General features: G+C 41.8%; 1 protein-coding gene across 2 annotated transcripts in view; it reads left to right on the top strand.

The window, feature by feature from the left end:
• sh2d3ca (SH2 domain containing 3Ca) overlaps positions 1–15,161 on the top strand; it is a 189,492-nt gene extending 174,331 nt beyond the window's left edge. For both annotated transcript variants that reach the window (XM_034192003.1, XM_034192004.1), the window contains 4 exons: positions 3,912–4,083; positions 4,171–4,282; positions 4,358–4,564; positions 13,688–15,161. In XM_034192003.1, coding sequence (XP_034047894.1) covers positions 3,912–4,083; positions 4,171–4,282; positions 4,358–4,564; positions 13,688–13,863 — 667 coding nt within the window. In that variant the 3' untranslated portion in view covers positions 13,864–15,161. The remainder of the gene's footprint in view (positions 1–3,911; positions 4,084–4,170; positions 4,283–4,357; positions 4,565–13,687) is intronic.
• Positions 15,162–23,130: the final 7,969 nt, after the last annotated feature.

Below are 23,130 nucleotides of genomic sequence, written 5' to 3'. Positions count from 1 at the left end.
AGCACCCATCGGGGAGGTGGAGTTCCGGATCAACCCAGCAGCTAAAGAGTCCCGGATGTAGGTCTCCATTGATTCGCACTCCGGACGTGAGAGGTTGTACAGCCTGCTGGACAGGTACTCGACGCCCGGGATCAAATCAATGGCACAATCGTATGGATGGTGCAGGGGCAGCGTGAGTGCCAGATCCTTGCTGAAGACGTCAGCAAGGTTGTGGTACTCGGCTGACACCGCCGCCAGATTGGGGGGGACTAGAACCTCCTCCTTAGCTGTGACACTGGGTGGAACCGAGGATCCTAAGCACTCCCGGTGGCAGGTTTCGCTCCACTGCGTCACAACCCCAGACGGCCAATCAATCCGGGGATTGTGCTTTACCATCCATGGAAACCCCAAAATCACTCGGGAGGTAGAAGGTGTTACGTAAAACACAATCTCCTCCCTGTGATTCCCAGACACAACCAATGTCACGGGCTGTGTCTGGTGTGTGATTAATGGGAGAAGGGTGCCATCTAGTGCCCGTACCTTCAATGGTGAAGGTAGGGCCACTAGAGGGAGCCCAACTTCCCTTGCCCATTTGCTGTCCAGCAGATTCCCTTCCGACCCCGTGTCCACCAGTGCTGGGGCGTGAAGGGTTAGATCCCCAGTCAGGATCGTGACTGGGATGCGTGCCGATTTTCGGGGTTTCCCCGCGTGAGTGTTATGGCCCACCCTTAGCCCAATCTCTAAGGACGGGCGTTGTAGTTTAACCGCTTGGGGCAGTTCTTCTGTATGTGCTCACTCGAGCCACAGAAGAAACAGTCCCCGCGGGCCAGCCTCCGTTGTCTGTTATTTGATTTAACTTTGGCCCTGCTCGTGTCCATAGCTTCTTCAGCAGGGGGAGCTGTTGACACACGGAGCTCTCTGGCTGTGGAGCGTGGGTACGGCGGCACCGTTTCGGACCCGGAAGGAAGAGGGACGGCTCGTGCCCGGCCACGCCCTTCGCCCCGCTCCCGACGATGTTCTTCTAATCGGTTGTCTAACCGAATAACCAGGTCGATAAGCCCGTCAAAATCCCGCGGCTCGTCCTTATCCAGCAGATGCTCCTTCAGGACCGGAGACAGTCCGTTTATGAAAGCGGCGCGGAGTGCAACAGTATTCCAGCCGGACCTCGCTGCCGCAATGCGGAAGTCGACTGCATACTCTGCTGCACTCCGACGCCCCTGTCTCATTGACAGCAGCATGTTCGAAGCAGTCTCGCCTCTATTGGGGTGATCAAACACTTGTTTGAACTCCCGCACAACCCCAGCATATGTTGTTAGGAGCCGTGAATTCTGCTCCCAGAGCGCCGTAGCCCAGGCGCGTGCCTCTCCTCGAAGCAAGCTTATAACATAAGCCACCCGGCTGACATCTGACGCGTACATGACGGGACGCTGTGCAAAGACGAGCGAACACTGCATCAGGAAGTCTGCTCACATCTCGACACAACCTCCGTACAGCTCCGGAGGGCTTATGTATGCTTCAGGGGATGGGGGGGGGGGGGGGGAGTTCATTGAACGACCACTGGAATGTCTGTATTCGGCACTCGGTCAGCAGGAGGAGGTGCTGCAGCAGCGCCCTGCGCGTGCGCTTCCACCTGAGCGGTGAGAGCCTCCATCCTCCGATTGAGTATAACGTTCTGCTCGGTTACCAAGTCCAACCGAGCAGTGAAGGCAGTTAAGATTTGCTATCTCACCTAATACGCCTCCTGCTGGCGCCTGTGCACCTTGCGTTTCCATTGGTGGTTCACTCGATGGTTGACGCCCCTCGGGATCCATGACGATTGGCCGAGAAATCCTGTTGGGAAAGTGTAGTGACACGGACCCACAACAGGGGGCGTAAATGAACGGACAATGAAAATACCAAAAGATAACAATTTAATGTTGTGAAAATGTGCACAACGGAATACAGATACAACTTTAGGTAACAGTCAATTAAACAATAGGTGACGTGTGGGCAGGCTCGAGGATAGGAGACGCCTGTCCAGAGAAGAGTCGGGCCCCACACGATTTCCACTGTCAGTGGAGACCTGCAATACACCGGAGCCGCCAAGTCCTGAGTCCCCAGGTGGCCACTGCCTCCAGCTGTCGGATCGGGTACTGCTGGCAGGAAGCACAAACAGATCAAGTGGGTGTGTGCACACCCAGCAAACAGTCAGCAGAAGTCACAGTCCCTTCCTGAGGGAAAAATCCACCACACCCAGGAAGTACGTGTAGTACCAATAGTATACTTAAGTGATCAGGAAAGTGAGGAGTGGGAAACGCCAACTCCCTCCAACTTCCACAAACCCAGCTCCAAGCTGCGAGTATACAAAGGATACGACTGCCCAACTCAGTAGCAAGTGATGTGCGAACGGCACAATAACGGCTGAAAACGTTTACCTGTCGGGTAAGCTGATTTTTCGGCAGAGATGTGTCTCCTCCAGGCTTTTATGGTTATGATGATTGATGAGTGGTGACAGCTGTCAGCTCCGGGCTCCTGGAGCTCCCATGCGGCAAGTGCACCCTCTGGTGCCTGAAGCCCGCCTTCAGGCAGGGCACCCTCTGGTGCTGGGCCAGCAGTACCTCCTCTTCGGGCGGCCCACACAACAGTTTGAAGAAAACTGGCAATTAAACTGAATATTTACAGGTATTATACCAAAGGGGCTGATTACTTGTGCAACCCATCATCTTGGATTTTATATTTTTAATTAATTTATATCAAGTTGTAGAGATTTACTTTCACTTTGAGTCTAAGGAGGATAAGTTTAGAAATTTTTATACTGAGAAGCCTGATTTACATTTTGTATTTGAAATGCCATAAACAAATTAAAATGCGTGAAATACCAAGGGACTGTATACTTTTGCAAGCCACTGCATAGAGGAAAATCATGAAAATTATCAGGGGTGCCCAAACGTTTGCATACACCTGTATAATATAAAGTAATGTAATATAATATAGAGGAGTGCATAAGCTGTAATGGAACACTGAAGGATTACCATGGTAACGAACAAAAACATCAACGCGTTTTAAATTGCTTATTGACCAATTGAACTTGTTTCACGAAAATGCTTACAAATGGTCGTTTTGATCTTTGGTGTAAACCCTTGGTTTTTTGTTCTTGTTGTTTTTAAGATGTTTATTGTACAGCGACAAATGCATTATAATATTTCATATGAAATATAAAACAGATGTCATGCATGCAGGTTTCTAGCAACAGCTAATTTTCAACCCCTGTCCCTGGTTAGGCTTTTACTATTTAACCAAAAAGATTAAGAGCTAAGTCAAAACAGTACAGAATATAACAAATATTAAGACCAAAGCAATACCACAAAACAGATAAAAGGAGGAAGTTAAAACAGTACAGTAAAATATTTAAAAGTTAGTGTTCACAGATTTGTGTCAGTTTATGCCATTGTTTTGCTGATGTGTTATATTTTTTAATATATCAGATGAACAAAATGGGTCGTTTGTGGAGATAAGGTTAAGATAGTATGAAAAATCACATTTGAATATGTCTGTTTAAATGTGTTGTGATGTCATGCAGAAAGAAAATGGTTTTCTATGTTGGAAATAATTTCAACACACTCAAAAAACTGACTCATTGGATTGGATTTCCATCTAATAAATATATGTAGTCCCAACTAAATTAAATGAAATGTTCTTACATGGATGTGCTGTTTTTGAGTTGGGGCTACATATATTTATTAGATGGAAATCCTGCTCATAATTTAATTGAGTTCATCCAATGAGTCATTTTTTTGAGTGCACCAAAATCAAACTAATAAAAACACTTCAAAAACATACCTCCTTGCTAAGTAGTGAGTCGTGAACTGTAGTAGACAATGTGCCTGGTTGTGGTAACAAATTCAGTTGTGATACAGTCTTGGCCAATGTAATCTTAACATCTTCTTCCTCAGGTTCTACACCATGTCCATCATGATGGCGGTGGACCTGCTCGGCTGTACGGGAACCACAGAGGAGAGGGCGGCTCTGCTCCATAAAACCATCCAATTAGCAGCTGAGTTGAAAAGTAATCTGGGCAATATGTTTGGTTTCGCTGCCGTGATGAGAGCGTTGGAGCTACCGCAGGTTGTTATTGCACAGAAACTCTAAACGAGACATTCTAACATTTGATGTAAGTCAGTACTAATGCCTTTGACCTGCTTCTGTAATCAGATTTCCCGTCTGGAGCAGACTTGGGTTACGTTACGCCAGCGACATACAGAGGGTGCCATCCTCTATGAGAAGAAGCTCAAGCCATTTCTGAAGAACATCAATGATGGCAAAGGTGAGATGTGAAGGAGTGTTTTTGTTGCAGACTCTTTTTATGTTTCTAAATTGTTTTACCATCTTTCCCTTCCAGAGTCCAGCACCTTGTCCAGCACCTCCTTCCCCCACATCATCCCCATCCTGTCCTTGCTGGAGCGAGGTCTGGCTCTCGGGGAGGCGCTGGAACCCTGGGAGAGTGCGGAGGTTGGAGTAGACGTAGTCATGTACCATTTAGAGGCAGCGCGTACCATTGCACATCACGGGGGGATCTACAGAAGTAATGCTGAGAGCAAACTGCAGGGTAAGACCGAATAAGACCTATAGCAGGTCAAAACCAAAAGGCGTCACCAATTTGGACCATATTCAGTGCTTAAAGTCAACACAGTCAACACGAATATTTCCAGCATCTTTTCAGGAACTGATTTTTAACCTAAACTATGCACTTCAGTAGAGATTATGTACAGCACACCACAGCACAAGCAAGGGAGCACTCAGGCTAATCACGCTGATCGTGTAATCAGCGCTTGACCAATCACGATCCATGACAAATTGCCCTTCATTATTACTTGTCAGTAACCAATCAGAGTTCATGACGCCTACAGTTGTTACTCGTCGTCATGGCTGCCTCCAGGGAAGGAGGTCGTGGTGATGATGATGTTACAATCTTTCTCGTTTCTTTTTTGTTCATCTGTGTTATTACACACTTCCAGTCACCAGCACTCCTTCAAAAAAGTAATTTTCACACAAAATTTAAAAAGGGCAACAGAAGCCATGTTCCACCCTCCAGCTTGGGGACTTTTTCATTCACAATTGCAATCATTTTAGCGAAGTAATCAAGTGGTTTCCACTGGCCAGGTGGTGAGCACACTTGTGTCCAGTGCAGGAGGTTCCCGGTTCAAGGCCACCCCTGGAATGTGGAGTTGCATCAGGAAGGCCATCCAGTGTAAAACTTGTGCCAAATCAACAAGCAAATCCATATTGGATCTGCTGTGGTGACCCCAAGTAAAAAAGGGAGATGCTACAAGGACTTACAATCAAGTTGACTTATTATATGCTCAACAAAAATAAGTTTATGAGCACATATTAACAACTCGCCCCATGGTCTAATTTCTCAACTTAAAGATATTATTTGCACACATTTAGATGAAAAGGTTTGTTCAGACAGCTATGTTGCTCTTGACCAACTTAACTTTTTAATTCAGATCAACTCAAAATTGCCAGTTTAGTTAACTTAAAATAATAAGATTGGTGTATTGCAGATCATGTTAAGCCCTTTTTGATACTACAGTAACTACCTCTGAATTTTATAAGGTTTTGGGGGTTTAGCATCTTGCTCAAGGGTTTTTTTCACATGCAGGGCTAGTCGCAAACGTTTCAACTTACAGCCATTCAGCTTCTACCACTTGAGCCATTTGTCAAACACGGATGTTTGACAAATGATCATTTATCTGCCCACACATTTTCCTGTTGCTTATGTTATACTACTCACATTTATTAAAGGAGCGGGTATGCTTTTGTACTGTTGACAGGATTATCAAGAATATGCCAAGTCAATGTCAGGAGTGTGTAAATGTTTGAGGGGGTCATACATCTTATTGATTAGTATTTAAATTTGTTTAATAAATGTTTAGTTGACATACCAAGTTGTTTTGTTATGGGGTAATTTTCAGACTTGATTGATTTGGGTTATTTTGTGGATTTTAATGATGAGAAAAACTGCCAAACCACACAAGAATACTAATAAGTATCAAAACAAACAAATTTGTACACAGTTATGTCCATTCATATGCCATTATATAACATAACTTAAAATTTGCACTTTGCTCCTTTAATAAATGTGAGTAGTGTACTAACGTTGTGGTTGGGGGTGGAGCCTGTCCCTGCTTACAAGTCAAATTATGAACTAGAGTCTAAATAAAACACATTAGTCAAACAAACTCAAATACAATTAGTGTAAATAAGATATACTCACTGGTAGCTTCAATAACTATTAAACCACTAACTGAAAAGTTAACTTTTGCAACGCTAAACTGATAAACTGATGAAAAATGTAGCGGAAGTTACCGCTAAACGCTAATTTTTGGTATTAACTTGTTTGCGACCAGATCGGATTACACTGTGGGCTACTGATAAACCAGTTTTGAGTTTAAGCACCGCAGGGGCTGCTGGGCTATTTTAAGGTTTACAGACGTTTTTGACCGTTAAATTTACCCATTTTACCAGCAAATAAAATGTTAACAGACCAAAAGTTAGCGGAACTAAATTTAGCGGAAGCTAATTGGTCCACTGATGGTTTTCAGAGTTATCTGAAAAGCTAATGCGCTAATGAAAATGTTAGGTTTGCTAATTAGCGGTTAGCGGATTAGTGAACTGTGCCCACCACTGGATGTACTGCAATGAAAAAGAAAACCCAAAGAAATTATGTCAATTTTTAACACTTGTATGAAGTTTGTCTAAATTAAGTTAACAAGTTGGTATAAATATCATATGTTAAGTTCATTTGGATTATCCAAATTCAGTTGACTGTTACTAGTTGAAGCGCTTTTTTAAGTTTGTCCAACAATCATGTTTTTTTCAGTGTGTGTAGCTACAGCAGTGTTCAGAATAATAGTAGTGCTATGTGAAAAGATTAATCCAGGTTTTGAGTATATTTCTTATTGTTACATGGGAAACAAGGTACCAGTAGATTCAGTAGATTCTCACAAATCCAACAAGACCAAGCATTCATGATATGCACACTCTTAAGGCTATGAAATTGGGCTATTAGTAAAAAAAAAAAAAAAGTAGAAAAGGGGGTGTTCACAATAATAGTAGTGTGGCATTCAGTCAGTGAGTTCTTCAGGTGTGAATCAGGTGTCCCCTATTTAAGGATGAAGCCAGCACCTGTTGAACATGCTTTTCTCTTTGAAAGCCTGAGGAAAATGGGACGTTCAAGACATTGTTCAGAAGAACAGCGTAGTTTGATTAAAAAGTTGTTTGGAGAGGGGAAAACTTATACGCAGGTGCAAAAAATTATAGGCTGTTCATCTACAATGATCTCCAATGCTTTAAAATGGACACAAAAAAACAGAGACGCGTGGAAGAAAATGGAAAACAACCATCAAAATGAATAGAAGAATAATCAGAATGGCAAAGGCTCACCCATTGATCAGCTCCAGGATTATCAAAGACAGTCTTGAGTTACCTGTAAGTGCTGTGACAGTTAGAAGACGCCTGTGTGAAGCTAATTTATTTGCAAGAATCCCCCGCAAAGTCCCTCTGTTAAATAAAAGACGTGCAGAAGAGGTTACAATTTGCCAAAGAACACATCAACTGGCCTAAAGAGAACTGGAGGAATATTTTGTGGACTGATGAGAGTAAAATTGTTCTTTTTGGGTCCAAGGGCCGCAGACATGAGACAACCCCCAAACTCTGAATTCAAGCCACAGTTCACAGTGAAGACAGTGAAGCATGGTGGTGCAAGCATCATGATATGGGCATGTTTCTCCTACTATGGTGTTGGGCCTATATATCGCACACCAGGTATAATGGATCAGTTTGGATATGTTAAAATAATTGAAGAGGTCATGTTGCCTTATGGTGAAGAGGACATGCCCTTGAAATCTTTGGCTGCTTTCAGTGATGCCGGTATTTGGTTAGACTCTTTCTCTCCGATTGTTCTGTCTGAGTTATTTTCATTAGTTACTTCATCCAAACCATCAACATGTTTATTAGACCCCATTCCTACCAGGCTGCTCAAGGAAGCCCTACCATTATTTAATGCTTCGATCTTAAATATGATCAATCTATGTTTGTTAGTTGGCTATGTACCACAGGCTTTTAAGGTGGCAGTAATTAAACCATTACTTAAAAAGCCATCACTTGACCCAGCTATCTTAGCTAATTATAGGCCAATCTCCAACCTTCCTTTTCTCTCAAAAATTCTTGAAAGGGTAGTTGTAAAACAGCTAACTGATCATCTGCAGAGGAATGGTCTATTTGAAGAGTTTCAGTCAGGTTTTAGAATTCATCATAGTACAGAAACAGCATTAGTGAAGGTTACAAATGATCTTCTTATGGCCTCGGACAGTGGACTCGTCTCTGTGCTTGTTCTGTTGGACCTCAGTGCTGCTTTTGATACTGTTGACCATAAAATTTTATTACAGAGATTAGAGCATGCCATAGGTATTAAAGGCACTGCGCTGCGGTGGTTTGAATCATATTTGTCTAATAGATTACAATTTGTTCATGTAAATGGGGAATCTTCTTCACAGACTAAAGTTAATTATGGAGTTCCACAAGGTTCTGTGCTAGGACCAATTTTATTCACTTTATACATGCTTCCCTTAGGCAGTATTATTAGACGGTATTGCTTAAATTTTCATTGTTACGCAGATGATACCCAGCTTTATCTATCCATGAAGCCAGAGGACACACACCAATTAGCTAAACTGCAGGATTGTCTTACAGACATAAAGACATGGATGACCTCTAATTTCCTGCTTTTAAACTCAGATAAAACTGAAGTTATTGTACTTGGCCCCACAAATCTTAGAAACATGGTGTCTAACCAGATCCTTACTCTGGATGGCATTACCCTGACCTCTAGTAATACTGTGAGAAATCTTGGAGTCATTTTTGATCAGGATATGTCATTCAAAGCGCATATTAAACAAATATGTAGGACTGCTTTTTTGCATTTACGCAATATCTCTAAAATCAGAAAGGTCTTGTCTCAGAGTGATGCTGAAAAACTAATTCATGCATTTATTTCCTCTAGGCTGGACTATTGTAATTCATTATTATCAGGTTGTCCTAAAAGTTCCCTAAAAAGCCTTCAGTTAATTCAAAATGCTGCAGCTAGAGTACTGACGGGGACTAGAAGGAGAGAGCATATCTCACCCATATTGGCCTCTCTTCATTGGCTTCCTGTTAATTCTAGAATAGAATTTAAAATTCTTCTTCTTACTTATAAGGTTTTGAATAATCAGGTCCCATCTTATCTTAGGGACCTCGTAGTACCATATCACCCCAATAGAGCGCTTCGCTCTCAGACTGCAGGCTTACTTGTAGTTCCTAGGGTTTGTAAGAGTAGAATGGGAGGCAGAGCCTTCAGCTTTCAGGCTCCTCTCCTGTGGAACCAGCTCCCAATTCAGATCAGGGAGACAGACACCCTCTCTACTTTTAAGATTAGGCTTAAAACTTTCCTTTTTGCTAAAGCTTATAGTTAGGGCTGGATCAGGTGACCCTGAACCATCCCTTAGTTATGCTGCTATAGACGTAGACTGCTGGGGGGTTCCCATGATGCACTGTTTCTTTCTCTTTTTGCTCTGTATGCACCACTCTGCATTTAATCATTAGTGATTGATCTCTGCTCCCCTCCACAGCATGTCTTTTTCCTGGTTCTCTCCCTCAGCCCCAACCAGTCCCAGCAGAAGACTGCCCCTCCCTGAGCCTGGTTCTGCTGGAGGTTTCTTCCTGTTAAAAGGGAGTTTTTCCTTCCCACTGTAGCCAAGTGCTTGCTCACAGGGGGTCGTTTTGACCGTTGGGGTTTTACATAATTATTATATGGCCTTGCCTTACAATATAAAGCGCCTTGGGGCAACTGTTTGTTGTGATTTGGCGCTATATAAAAAAATTGATTGATTGATTGATTGAAATGGGTGTTTCAACAAGACAATGACCCCAAGCTCACTAGTAAACGAGCAAAATCTTGGTTCCAAACCAACAAAATTAATGCCTCGCAGATGTGAAGAAATCATGAAAAACTGTGGTTATACAACTAAATACTAGTTTAGTGATTCACAGGATTGTTAAAAAAGCAGTTTGAACATAATAGTTTTGAGTTTGTAGCGTCAACAGCAGATGCTACTATTATTGTGAACACCCACTTTTCTACTTTTTTTACTAATAGCCCAGTTTCATAGCCTTAAGAGTGTGCATATCATGAATGCTTGGTCTTGTTGGATTTGTGAGAATCTACTGAATCGACTGGTACCTTGTTTCCCATGTAACAATAAGAAATGTACTCAAAACCTGGATCAATCTTTTTAGTCACATAGCACTACTATTATTCTGAACACTACTGTATCATGGTGTGGGTGGTAGAGCAGGTTTTTCTAAAGCAAAGCGTTGGTGGTTCAAAGTCAAACAATCTGAAATAAAAGTGCATTTTTCAATAAATCTCATTTTAAGTACACCAAACTTGTAATGTTGAGTTGATTCGAAGCAAAGATTTTACATTGATCAAACATAACGTGGCGGTTTGAGCAAACGTTGTAATCTAAACTGAAGCAACTAATGATGTCTTTAAATTGAGAAAGCAGGCAGGTTGCATTCATTCTTTTCCAACTTTGTTTTTTAATAAAATAAACTTGATGAAATGAAGAAAAGCAGTTGCACCCAGTTGAATTCTTTCTGTGCAAAGCCAGCTGTATCTGTGTTAATAACGATGACTGTGTTCAGTATTTGTATTGTGACATCATTTGTTTGATGTAGTTGTCAGGTATGTGCATGTGGCCTCACTGTGTTGCCTTTATTGATCTTTAATATCCTATATTGGTTCTCAGTTTGGAGCCATTACTATTTTATTGAGCACTTTGTCAATATGTGTCAGTTCACATTCCTGTTTTCTGTTATATCTTCATATCGATTAGCCTGACCTCCTGCTGCTCCTCGCCACTTGCGAGCCCAAACTACACGCACGTTCTTCATACTGAGACGTGTTTACGTTCAGCCGATATCCTCAGCTCATTTGCAATAAAATATCTTTACTGTGTGTTTAAATTGAGCACTGGGAGTTGGCTATATGCTGGCTAAACGATCTATTTATTACCCTGTAGCATCATTGTAATAATCATGGATTTTGGTTTTACTACATTTGTAGTGTATGAACAGCAGTTAGGCTTTTTCACTGATTCGTTTGTTTTCATGCTTGCAATGCACAGAGGTGCAGCAGTTAGCAGCATTGTCTTCCAGCGAGGGTGTTGAGGGTCCAAAGTCCACCCATATTCAAACCTCCTTGTACATCTTGTAGTTGCTTCAGAAATGGCATCAAGACATTTTTGTGTGATTATACTTGATTAGGGGGTATAAAGTAAACTAAATGTATAACTCTGGTGCATTTCAGACTTTTTTTTTTTCTTTTTTTTTTAGTTGTCCATCCATTTCATGGGGAGCATGCTGCTCTTGTCTCACAGCGACAAGGTCATGGGTTTTGTCCCACAAAAGCCCATATCTTTTCAGAACCTACACATTAGACTTAGGCTTAGACTTATTTTTATTGTCATTCAGTAAAAAACATCACAGAGGTTGTCACAGAACAAAATATTGATGCACTGCACGAATAAATAAAACAGAATAAAAGTCCAAGGTGTGGTAGTGATAGGGTGATAGAGATAAATTGGGTTTGAAAAAAAAAGTATTGAGAACTGTATCTGTATATACACACAGCATACAATAAATAAATAAAGGGCACGGGATATTGCACATATCCTCCTGACTACAATATATGTCCTGGTAGTCAGGAGGATATGAAGATGCTTCAAGGATAAATTTGCTCCCAGTGTATTCTATATCCTACATACTACATTGCACAGTTCTTTCTATCAATTTGTATTTAACTGTCTTATGGCGGTTGGGTTAAAGCTGTCCCTGAATCTGCGAGTTTTGCACCTCAGGCTATGGTACCATCAACCTAAGGGCAGGAGGGAAAACAGTTTGTTAAAGGAATTTGAAGTGTCTCTGATTATCCCTCTTGCCCTGAAAAAGCAGTGCTGTTCTGCCAGTTCACCAAAGGTTGGCAGCCTGTCTCTTCTTTGGTGCCCTCACAACCTTCCCCAGTGTCTTCCTGTCTGCAAGGCTGCTACTTTCATGCCACAGAGAGATTCTACTGGTTAGTACACTCTCTATTGTTCCTCTGTAGAAGGAGGTGAGGACAGGCGGGCTCAGATGGGCACTCTTTAACCTGTGGATAAAGTGCAGAAGCTGGTTGGCCTTTATAACCAGAGAGGAAATGTGCAGAGACCAGGTCAGGTTGTCGGAGACATGAACCCCCAGGAATTTTGGTTGTTGCACAGTCTCCACAGCAGAGTCCTTGATGTAAATGGGTGTATGGCTGGGGCATCTTCTCCTCAGGTCCATCACCATCTCCTTGGTTTTCTCCAAATTCAGGATCAGATTGTTGTTGCTGCACCAATTTGGTTCCAACAGAGGTGTGGCAAAACAAAAAACACTTACCCACTTCAAACCCACACGAGGGTGGAGGTTGGTGAGGTGATCAGGTGTCATGCCCACCTGGACATGACAACACACAACTGAAGGTGTTCCTTGGTTTAACTTGATCTATGCATTGTTCATGAGAAATTGACAAAATTGCTGAAAAAATACCTTATCTTGCAATGTTGATGAAGGCAAAAAAATTCCTGAGACCACATCTTTGATTGCATTAAAATTTAACAGGTCACTATTCAGTATGTGGCTCTGTGGCATAGGGGTTGGACAGCCAACCGATAGACCTGGGGTTCCAGGTGTATGCTTCAGGATACATAACATCTACATGGTCTCAGTCCACCCAGCTATGTGTGCCAGCTTTGGTTGGGGAAGTAACCTGCATAGACTCTCGTTCACATCACGCTGTGGTATCTGGGTATAAGCAGCAGTCCGATGGGCCTCAACACCCCTAAAGGACTTACTTCTACTTGGTGTGTTTGTTAGCAAGGAAAGACTTTCTGATATTGACTTCTAGAAAGACGCTGTGATATTTGCAGTATCAATGGATTCTCTGATTGCAGCACTTGAGGAAGCTGAGTGAGGAATTGGAGTATCAAGGTTTGCGATTGTCCTGGATCAAGGATAAGATCCAGGCTTGCAAAGAATTCCTGGTGTCAGCCATCAGAAATGTATCTGTATGTGGTGAAAGTGTTGAACTTGGAGAGACATTGACTTATCTAGGCATTGATTTTCACGTTTCTTGGTTTACAGCCTGAGATTAAGAGATGCCTGGCAAGAACTTTTGGAATTATGAGATCACTGCACAGCGGTGTTTGGCAATGCCAGTACCTTTGCAGAAGAATGAAGGTCCAAGTGCTTAAGGTCTTGGTAATTCCCGTCTTACTGTATAGTTGTGAGACTTGGATGACAACAGGGACCTAAGAAGATGACCAGATGTCTTTGGTACTCAATCTCTTTGGAGCATCCTTCCGTATTGTTGGAATTATTGTTGGATTACTTTGTGCCAGACGAGCAGTTGGGGAGTATTACTTGCATTGTAAAGAAATACCAGTCTCTACATTTTTTTTTTTTTTTGAGTGAGCTTGCTCACAACCAAACAAAATAAAAAAATCAGAATCACCCCTGAATCTAGATCCACCCTAAATCCTTATGTAATCCCAGCATTCCTCATTTACTGTGTCAGCTGAACAAGTTCTCTCCTCTTCCTCTCCAGGACTGCAGCAACAACCAGAGATACAAGAAATCTTCCAAACAGAGTTCCAGATGCGCCTACTGTGGGGCAGCCGTGGCTCAGAGGGCAGCCAATCAGAGCGCTATGAGAAGTTCGACAAGGTCCTCACCGCCCTATCACACAAGCTCGAACCACCTGTACGCCACAGTGAACTATAGCACCCGCCCACCATCCATGACTGTCAAAACATCTTGCGCTCATCATTGACAGCGGAAAAAGCTTGTGTTGGATCAGAAAAACAATGTGGAAAAGTCCAACACGCACGCCGAGAGGACGTGCAAACAAATGACGAAACAGGCAGCTAAAAAAGCATGCGCAGTGAGCATCAGAGAGAGAGAGAGAACGTCTCACACTGGACTCCAAATTCTGTCTCTTCCTCTCAGTGGACTTCATCACTTAGTGCTGAAATAACTGAATTGGCAACAGGGCAGAGACGAGCAAAGTGGAGAATTTGGTTCCTCTGCTCGGTACGAACTGTTACATGTGTATGATGGCCCCCAGGGGTCAAAAAAAAAAAAAAGCGCACACACTCACACATCCATGTTTCAAAGAAAAGCTTTCACACACCGTAGCTGAAATGACAACAATAACTCGTATGCAGACGATAATCTGTCTGCATCAGCGTACATGTGCATTCCCGCGTTTTTGAATTTGTTTTCATCTTATTTATTTTTGTTACGATCAAAGGATGTGACGACACCCATCGATGTTGCCACGCCATAACTCGCGTCGGTGCTCCTTCCAGGGGAATAGCGTTCATAAAAGGTCATTAAATATGAATCAAGCACTCCCATTGAATCCCATCAAAAATGCATTGCACATTAATAAATGTATCAGAAATGAAACATTTGCAGATGTAATGCAGCAACTTCAATATGGGAGCTTTGTCAGAATCATTCAAAGGATGAAGCCGCTTCACATGTACGTTTCGACAAGTAGAATGCATTTATCGCACACAAAATGTAGCCACAGGGGTGAAAGCTGCGATGTATTCTCTTTAAAGCTAGCAATATTTCACTTTCTATCACAGTATATTATCATTTATGGAGCTGTTTTTCTGTGAATTTTCGGGGTTCATGATGCAATATTCAAATGAGAATTCAGCACCAGCAGTCTGGAGCTGCAGCTTATAAATGTACACCGTTTACATGCTATCAAAGGGAATACTGGAAGGAACAACCAGTGACACATCCAGATTTATGTGACTGGGGTGGCATGGGGGGGCTGATTTCTGCAGGGAGTGGCATGATAAGGTTGATGATCCATGCATTGCCATCTGAGTGATGGCAAAGTCAGCTTTCTTCTAAATAAACTCAGTTCTGTGACACCAACCCAGACAACCAAAATGACAGAAGGTACATTTCCACTGTCGGAAATCGGCGTACTTCCTAGATGTTGCGGATGTTTACACACTCAAAAAATGACTCATTGGATGAACTCAATTCACTTATGTGCAGGATTTCCATCTACACTAAAAAAATGGCTCTTGGGATGAACTCAATTCAGTTGGGATGGAATGGATGGAAATCCAGTCCAGTGAGTCAGTTTTTTTGAGTGTATCACACAAACAAATGACTCATTGGATGAACTCAATTAAATTATGAGCAGCATTTCCATATAATAAATATATGTAGTCCCAACTAAATTAAATTATCTTGGATGGATGTGCTTTATTTGAGTTGGGGCTACATATATTTATTAGATGGAAATCCTGCTCATAATTGAGTTCATCCAATGCATCAGTTTTTTGAGTGCATGAACGGCCACGTATCTGGCTTTGTCAGCTGTTGTGTCTCCATTGCGGTGAAGAGCCACCAGGCTCATGCAACTACATATGCAGTGATGTAATAATTCTGCAACAGTTTCAGCCACAGCGTAGATTTTTCCCTTTGCTCACTGCTCGCTAGACCTTGTGCTTTCATTTTGCCCATCTGGTTTGGCACTTGTTGTTGTCATGTTCTCCCTCTTGAGTTAATGGCAAATCAGAGTCGAGCTCCACCCATTAGTCTTTCAAGACCTTCAGAAGTACCTTCCTCAGAGAAGGGACTGAAAGTCACCTTTTAGGGATGGTCCCTGCGGTGGAGACATGCACAAAGGTGTCAGACTCCTTAATGTGTCCCAAGAATTCCTGCAGTGAAAATGAGCTTAGATGACTATTACTCTTCTACACATATAATTAACAAGTTTCTCATCAAAGAGTTTAATGTAAATCCCGCCACTGACTGGACAGATAGCCAGTCATAAGGTGCCCTGACACTTGCACGACTTCAATCCCACCCGCTGTGTTCACAGCTGGATGTTGCGCCTTGTTCCACTGGATGCCACACATTGTGTGCTGGACGCTGCGTATATAAAATAATTATACAGAGGACTATTCCAGCTGCCGCTTTTCTCTCTCGTGCGCACGCTTAATGAGGTGGAGAAAGCATTTGGAGCCGTCTAAAAAGGTAATTATTTGTCATGTTTATATTGTAATAGGTTGGTAACACAGTTGCATGTTCATCCCTTCTTGTGTGCAGCTGTAAAGGTATGTTTATGATAGATTTAACATCTCGTTATAATCGTTCAGATGAGCTGAGCTCTGATGCGGTGCGTTGACGCAGTCACTCGCACTCAACACAGTGTTTTTGAATTGTTTGCGTAACGTTCACGTGAAGTTCACGGAATTAATTTGTGATGGAGATTTTGAACATTTCAAAAAAAAATTTGCGCACTTGCACAAAGCTCTGCACAGTTTACAACGAGTTTGAGACGAGTATACTTTTGTGCACGGCAGAGTGCATGCAAGTGCGCGGATCAAAGCTGTGCAAGTCTCAGGGGGCCTATAGTTTGCCATAATTGGGCCATTCAGATTCCACAGGTGGCCACCCCTGGAGCCACCCATGGTAAAGACACAAGATTCCCTCCTACGTATCAGATGTTGATTTGCTGTCTTGAGAGCTCGAGACTGTAACAAACCATTCTTGTAAAATATGGAGAAAAACTAATAAAATGTGTTAAAAATAGTAAATGTTTCAAGTGAAATGCTGGTTTAAACTAATTTAAATGTGAAAGTTTGTCCAATTTGAGAATGGCCCAATCATCTGCCATGTTTCTACATCATATTGAATTACAATTAACGGGGAAATCTGTTCTTTCACCTTATTTTTAGTTTGAAGCTGTGAAAGAAGGAAAACACTTTCCATATAGATGCCTGCAAGGTAAATCACAGCCCAGCTACTGACAACAACCTTTGGTATTACATATCCAGTTTCTGGCCTAAAATTGCCATAATTTATTGAATAAACACTGATTTGCTGGAGTGTTACTTTATTTACACTGTGTGAGCTGGAACATCCATCCATCAGAATATTTTAAGAATTCAAAGTTGGTGCTTTTACTTTTTGCCCCCTGCATCACCATCATTTCTGCATCATAACTATTTATATCCAGATCAATAATCTACACCCAAATCAGTTAAAGAGACAGAACTTTAAAAAGTCCCTCTTCTGTAGTTCCGCATATCAAAGATCCTCTGATGGTTGTTTGATTTCTAATCTGCGTCCATCAGAGCCATGTGCCACTTCCTACGCTGGACCAGCAGGGGGCAGTCTTTATCAGGACAAAACTTAATGACTAACTGAAATATAACTGGAAGACATGCAGACAGTGTTTGAGACCAAGATGGTACCTACTGGTTTAGGTGTAACACCTGGTGATGATAACGACCACAACGGTGATGATGATGATGTTGATGTTGTAACTTTTTTTATTCGTCTTCTTATGAATGCTGTAAAGGAATGCATGTTCTGTTGGACATAACAGGACTTCATGAAATGAAAGAAAAAAAACTCACTGAGGACTGAGCTTGTTTTCTCACATGTATACAGAAATTCACTTTTTTCAAATAAAATTATTGCTTGTGTCAATGAGTTTGAATCTTCTGAAAGAAACAAACTTAGTGCTACCTTCAAATGTTATGTGATCACTGTTTTTTTTATTTTCTTCATTTGTTTATTTGTTGTTGTTTATTGCAACAACACCATTGATGTACACATGTGCTTGCCTTGGCATTGTCATAAATACAACCCCAATTTCAATGAAGTTGGGACGTTGTGTGAAATGAAAATAAAAACAGAATACAATGATTTGCAAATCCTCTTCAACCTATATTCAATTGAATACACCACAAAGACAAGATATTTAATGTTCAAACTGATAAACTTTATAGTTTTTGTGTAAATATTTGCTCATTTTGAAATGGATTCCTGCAACATGTTTCAAAAAAGCTGGGACAGTGGTATGTTTACCACTGTGTTACATCACCTTTCCTTCTAACAACACTCAATAAGCTTTGGGAACTGAGGACACTAATTGTTGAAGCTTTGTAGGTGGAATTCTTTTCTACTGTTGCTTGATGTACAACTTCAGTTGTTCATCAGTCCGGGGTCTCCGTTGTATTTTGCACTTCATAATGCGCCACACATTTTCAATGGGCAACAGGTCTGGACTGCAGGCAGGCCAGTCTAGTACCTGCACTCTTTTACTACGAAGCCACGCTGTTGTAACACGTGCAGAATGTGGCTTGTCATTGTCTTGCTGAAATAAGCAGGGACGTCCCTGAAAAAGACGTTGCTTGGATGGCAGCATGTGTTGCTCCAAAACCTTTCAGCATTGATGGTGCCATCACAGATGTGGAAGTTGCCCGTGCCATGGGCACTAACACACCCCCATACCATCACAGATGCTGGCTTTTCAGCTTTGGGCTGGTAGCAATCTGGATGGTCTTTTTCCTCGTCCATGACTTCCAAAAACAATTTGAAATGTGGACTCATCAGGCCACAGCACACTTTTCCACTATGCGTCTGTCCATTTCAAATGAGCTCGGGCCCAGAGAAGGCGACGGTGTTTCTGTCTGTTGTTGATGTATGGCTTTTGCTTTGCATGGTAGAGTTTTAACTTGCACTTTCTTGTAGATGTAGCAACGAACCGTGTTAATTGACAATGGTTTTCTGAAGTGTTCCTGAGCTCACGCAGTGAGATCCTTTACACAATGATGTTCGTTTGTAATGCACTGCCGCCTGAGGGATTGAAGGTCACGGGCATTCAATGTTGGTGTTTGGCCTTGCTGCTTACATGTAGAAAGTTTTCCAGATTCTCTGAATATTCTGATTATATTATGGACTGTAGATGATGGAATCCCTAAATTTCTTGCAATTGCACGTTGAGAAACATTGTTCTTAAACTGTTGGACTGTTTTTTCATGCAGTTGTTCACAAAGTAGTGATCCTCGCTCCATCTTTGCTTGTGAACGGCTGAGCCTTTTGGGGATGCTCCTTTTATACCCAATCATGACACTCACCTGTTTCCAATTAGGTGTTCTTTGAGCATTCATCAACTTTCCCAGTCTTGTTGCCCCTTCCCAACTTTTTTGAAATGTGTTCCAGGCATCCATTTCAAAATGAGCAAATATTTGCACAAAAACAACAAAGTCTATCAGTTTGAACATTAAATATCTTGTCTTTGTGGTGTACTGAATTGAATATAGGTTGAAGAGGATTTTCAAATCGTATTCTGTTTTTATTTACATTTTACACAACGTCCCAACTTCATTGGAATTGGGGTTGTATGTCTACATGTATTTTTGCAAAATATCTTTAGAATGGATAATCTGATTCTGATCTAATTTTGAAGGGAAATTAGACCTATAAATGGGAAGAAGTGACTTGATTTTGGTTACAATCGGTCAACAATCCAGGTCTTTCGCTCATATCTAGCCTGACACTTTGATATGACTTTTAATCCAGAATTTTTTTGTTTGTTTGTTTGTTTCTTTTGGGGCGGGGGATCTGTGTATAATATATGTCAAAAAGTAGTGACTGCAAAATTTTATGGGATGTTGTCCTTGGGTTAAAGAAAATTTAATTAGATCAAAACATCCATGTACATCTAGAGCTGCATCAAGAAGTGGATCCTGTGTAAAATTGTGTACCAAATTAATATGTAGATAATAAAAATCTGATCTGACAGCAGATGGATGACACACTGGCGAAGTAACATTTGACAGAGATGCATTTCACAGATGTGATCCAGTAGAGATTCATAGTTTGGAAGGACAAAATTCTTTTGTTTGGCAGATTGTATGTATTCTCTGAGTACCATTTTACTTTTCCTTCAATGCAATCCAGTGTAAAAATACACAAAAAACAGTTCCAGTTACCACAGCGCCACCTGATGCAAAAGGTATTTCAGGATTGCTTGGTTAAAGGGGGTAAAGTGGGGGGAGGGAGCCATTGTTGCTATGCATATTTTTAACCAGCAGGAGGCAGCATTTTTCTATTGTGCCCAAGTTGGTCATACTCTTTCCCCCATAGTCATGGGCCTTCTGGCTCCTTACACAAGCATTTTTTTTCTATTCCACACAATCCTGCAGGATTTCCTACCTGGACTGTGCACCACGTCAGATGATTTCTAATCATTAACTACTGTTATTTGATATTTTTACATGCACTGCGTGCAGTACACTGAGCATGCACACTGCTTGAAGTGTGCATGCATTGCTTTGTGTGGTCACTGCAGACAGAGCTGTAGCGATGGCAGCAGGAGGGACACAAAGACAGATGGAATATGAGGTGCAAGAGACTGCATGTGCACATCGCGTGCATGTGTTAATGTGCGAGTCACTGTGCAGCTGTTGCAAGGATACGGCCGTTTTGCTCTTGCAGCTCACCTTGAAGAAGGCAGCAGTGCAGCCTGGCAGCATTACTGAAAATAAAGGAATTTGCAGAAATACAGTATCGGTAGCATCAGCGATGTAAGAAAAAAACAAATGAATGAAATAGAACTGGACTGAATGCTCTGTTATCCGTTACTAAAGGAAATGATCATTCTCTCTGCTCTTTGTCTCGCCTTTCCATACAGTTCCATAGGCGTGTCATGTTATGGATGTAATCTCTAAGAGGATTCTCTCTGCTTGGTATCATGCTACATGTTAATTTCAGCTCTTTATGTCTCTTATTGAAACAGACCTGAGATCTCCAACAAACCTGCCTACCAGCCAGCCAGCCTGCCAGCCAGCCATCATCAATTCTGCCCTAATCTCTCCCCCCAAGTCCTTTTATAGCTAATCCATTGTGTTGGTCATTGTCATCTGATCATGTGTGACCCTGGCTGCTCTGGTGCCTGGCAGTGCGGCGTTGACTTTTGGCGTCCATCTACAGGCAGATTGTGGTGGGGGTGTTAAAGCTAGTCCTATTGTTTTTTGGGCCTAATAAATTGATAAGTTGTAATTTGGCAGCTGGAGCTGTTAAATATCACACAACCAACCATCATAGCATATCAACCTATGTTTTTGGCCAGTATGGATTTTGGGTAGGGCATAATTTGTGGTTCAAATTAAGAAGCAGTAATTCAGAAACAATGTCAAGTCACAATTTGCCAAAATGCCGACACTAAATTAATTAAGAGTCAATAAAAAAAGGTCGGCAATGTGTTATAGGTGTAGTATTAACATTTAAATGCTTCATGGAGGGTGTTCTTGATCTGGCCAAGGGCCTTTCTTCAGGTTATTAATTCTTCTATCACCAATCTCTGTGTTCAGGTTCTGTTATCCTAAACTCACGAGTGCAGTCTATCTTTTAAAGAAGCCATTAGGCAGTTGGCCACATTTACTGGCAGTGAAAACTCTTCGGATGTCATAATAGTTAATTCCCCAGATTTGAAATAGAAATGCAATCCTTCAAATGAACTCTAGAGTGTATATATGTTTACATATTAATATGTGAAGCAGCTGAGGAGCCTTTTGTCCGATTAGTTTTGCTCCCTTAAAAATGGGGAACCACATTCAAAAATGTTGTAAGTCTTACTTGAAGACACAAAAAATCCACACGACTGTCTCAGGGCAGGGCTGAAATTCTCAGTAAACTGTGACCATCCTACCAGATATCTCCTTTTATCGTTTTACATTCTTCGAGCTTCACTCCAGCATCCACTAACATACTTACAAATCTACCCATCTTCATTATCTTGCAGTGCACTGACACCACCATAGCAGGTCGCCTCCATTTTGCCACTTGCCTCCTCACCCTCACCCTCCCTTCAGCTACACCAGGCTCTGAGTCTCCCGTCTATCTGGCCCCGCACTGACTCCTCATTAACACATGAATGAAGGCAGGGAAGGGCCCACTAAAGCTTGGACGCCAACAGAAGGCAGCGGATTTGCAATTCAAACCTCTGACCGACCCCGTCCTACCCCCACCACGTCCGACCAGCCCCATGCACTGAGACATGGGACTGTCACCAGTATGATTAAGGACATAAGGAAGGAAAGAAGGAAGGAGAGACAGATATGTAATCACACATATATGGAATGTATGTACACAGTGCAAACACACACATACAACCCCTGGCAAAAATTATGGAATCACCGGCCTCGGAGGATGTTCATTCAGTTGTTTAATTTTGTAGAAAAAAAGCAGATCACAGACATGACACAAAACTAAAGTCATTTCAAATGGCAACTTTCTGGCTTTAAGAAACACTATAAGAAATCGGAAAAAATAATTGTGGCAGTAACGGTTACTTTTTCAGACCAAGCAGAGGGAAAAAAATATGGACTCACTCAATTCTGAGGAATAAATTATGGAATCACCCTGTAAATTTTCATACCCAAAACTAACACCTGCATCAAATCAGATCTACTCGTTAGTCTGCATCTAAAAAGGAGTGATCACACCTTGGAGAGATGTTGCACCAAGTGGACTGACATGAATCATGGCTGCAACACGAGAGATGTCAATTGAAACAAAGGAGAGGATTATCAAACTCTTAAAAGAGGGTAAATCATCACGCAGTGTTGCAAACGATGTTGGTTGTTCACAGTCAGCTGTGTCTAAACTCTGGACCAAATACAAACAACATGGGAAGGTTGTTAAAGGCAAACATACTGGTAGATCAAGGAAGACATCAAAGCGTCAAGACAGAAAACTTAAAGCAATATGTCTCAAAAATCGAAAATGCAGAACAAAACAAATGAGGAACGAATGGGAGGAAACTAGAGTCAACGTCTGTGACCAAACTGTAAGAAACCGCCTAAAGGAAATGGGATTTACATACAGAAAAGCTAAACTAAAGCCATCATTAACACCTTAACAGAAAAAAACAAGGTTACAATGGGCTAAGGAAAAGCAATCGTGGACTGTGGATGACTGGATGAAAGTCATATTCAGTGATGAATCTCGAATCTGCATTGGGCAAGGTGATGATGCTGGAACTTTTGTTTGGTGCCGTTCCAGTGAGATTTATAAAGATGACTGCCTGAAGAGAACATGTAAATTTCCACAGTCATTGATGATATGGGGCTGCATGTCAGGTAAAGGCACTGGGGAGATGGCTGTCATTACATCATCAATAAATGCACAAGTTTATGTTGATATTTTGGACACTTT

The sequence above is a fragment of the Thalassophryne amazonica genome, chromosome 17, assembly GCF_902500255.1.
Source record: "Thalassophryne amazonica chromosome 17, fThaAma1.1, whole genome shotgun sequence".
In the NCBI taxonomy this organism is placed as follows: Eukaryota; Metazoa; Chordata; class Actinopteri; order Batrachoidiformes; family Batrachoididae; genus Thalassophryne; species Thalassophryne amazonica.
The sequence above is the reverse complement of the archived record's forward strand: the minus strand, read 5'-3'. Positions and strand labels throughout refer to the sequence as shown.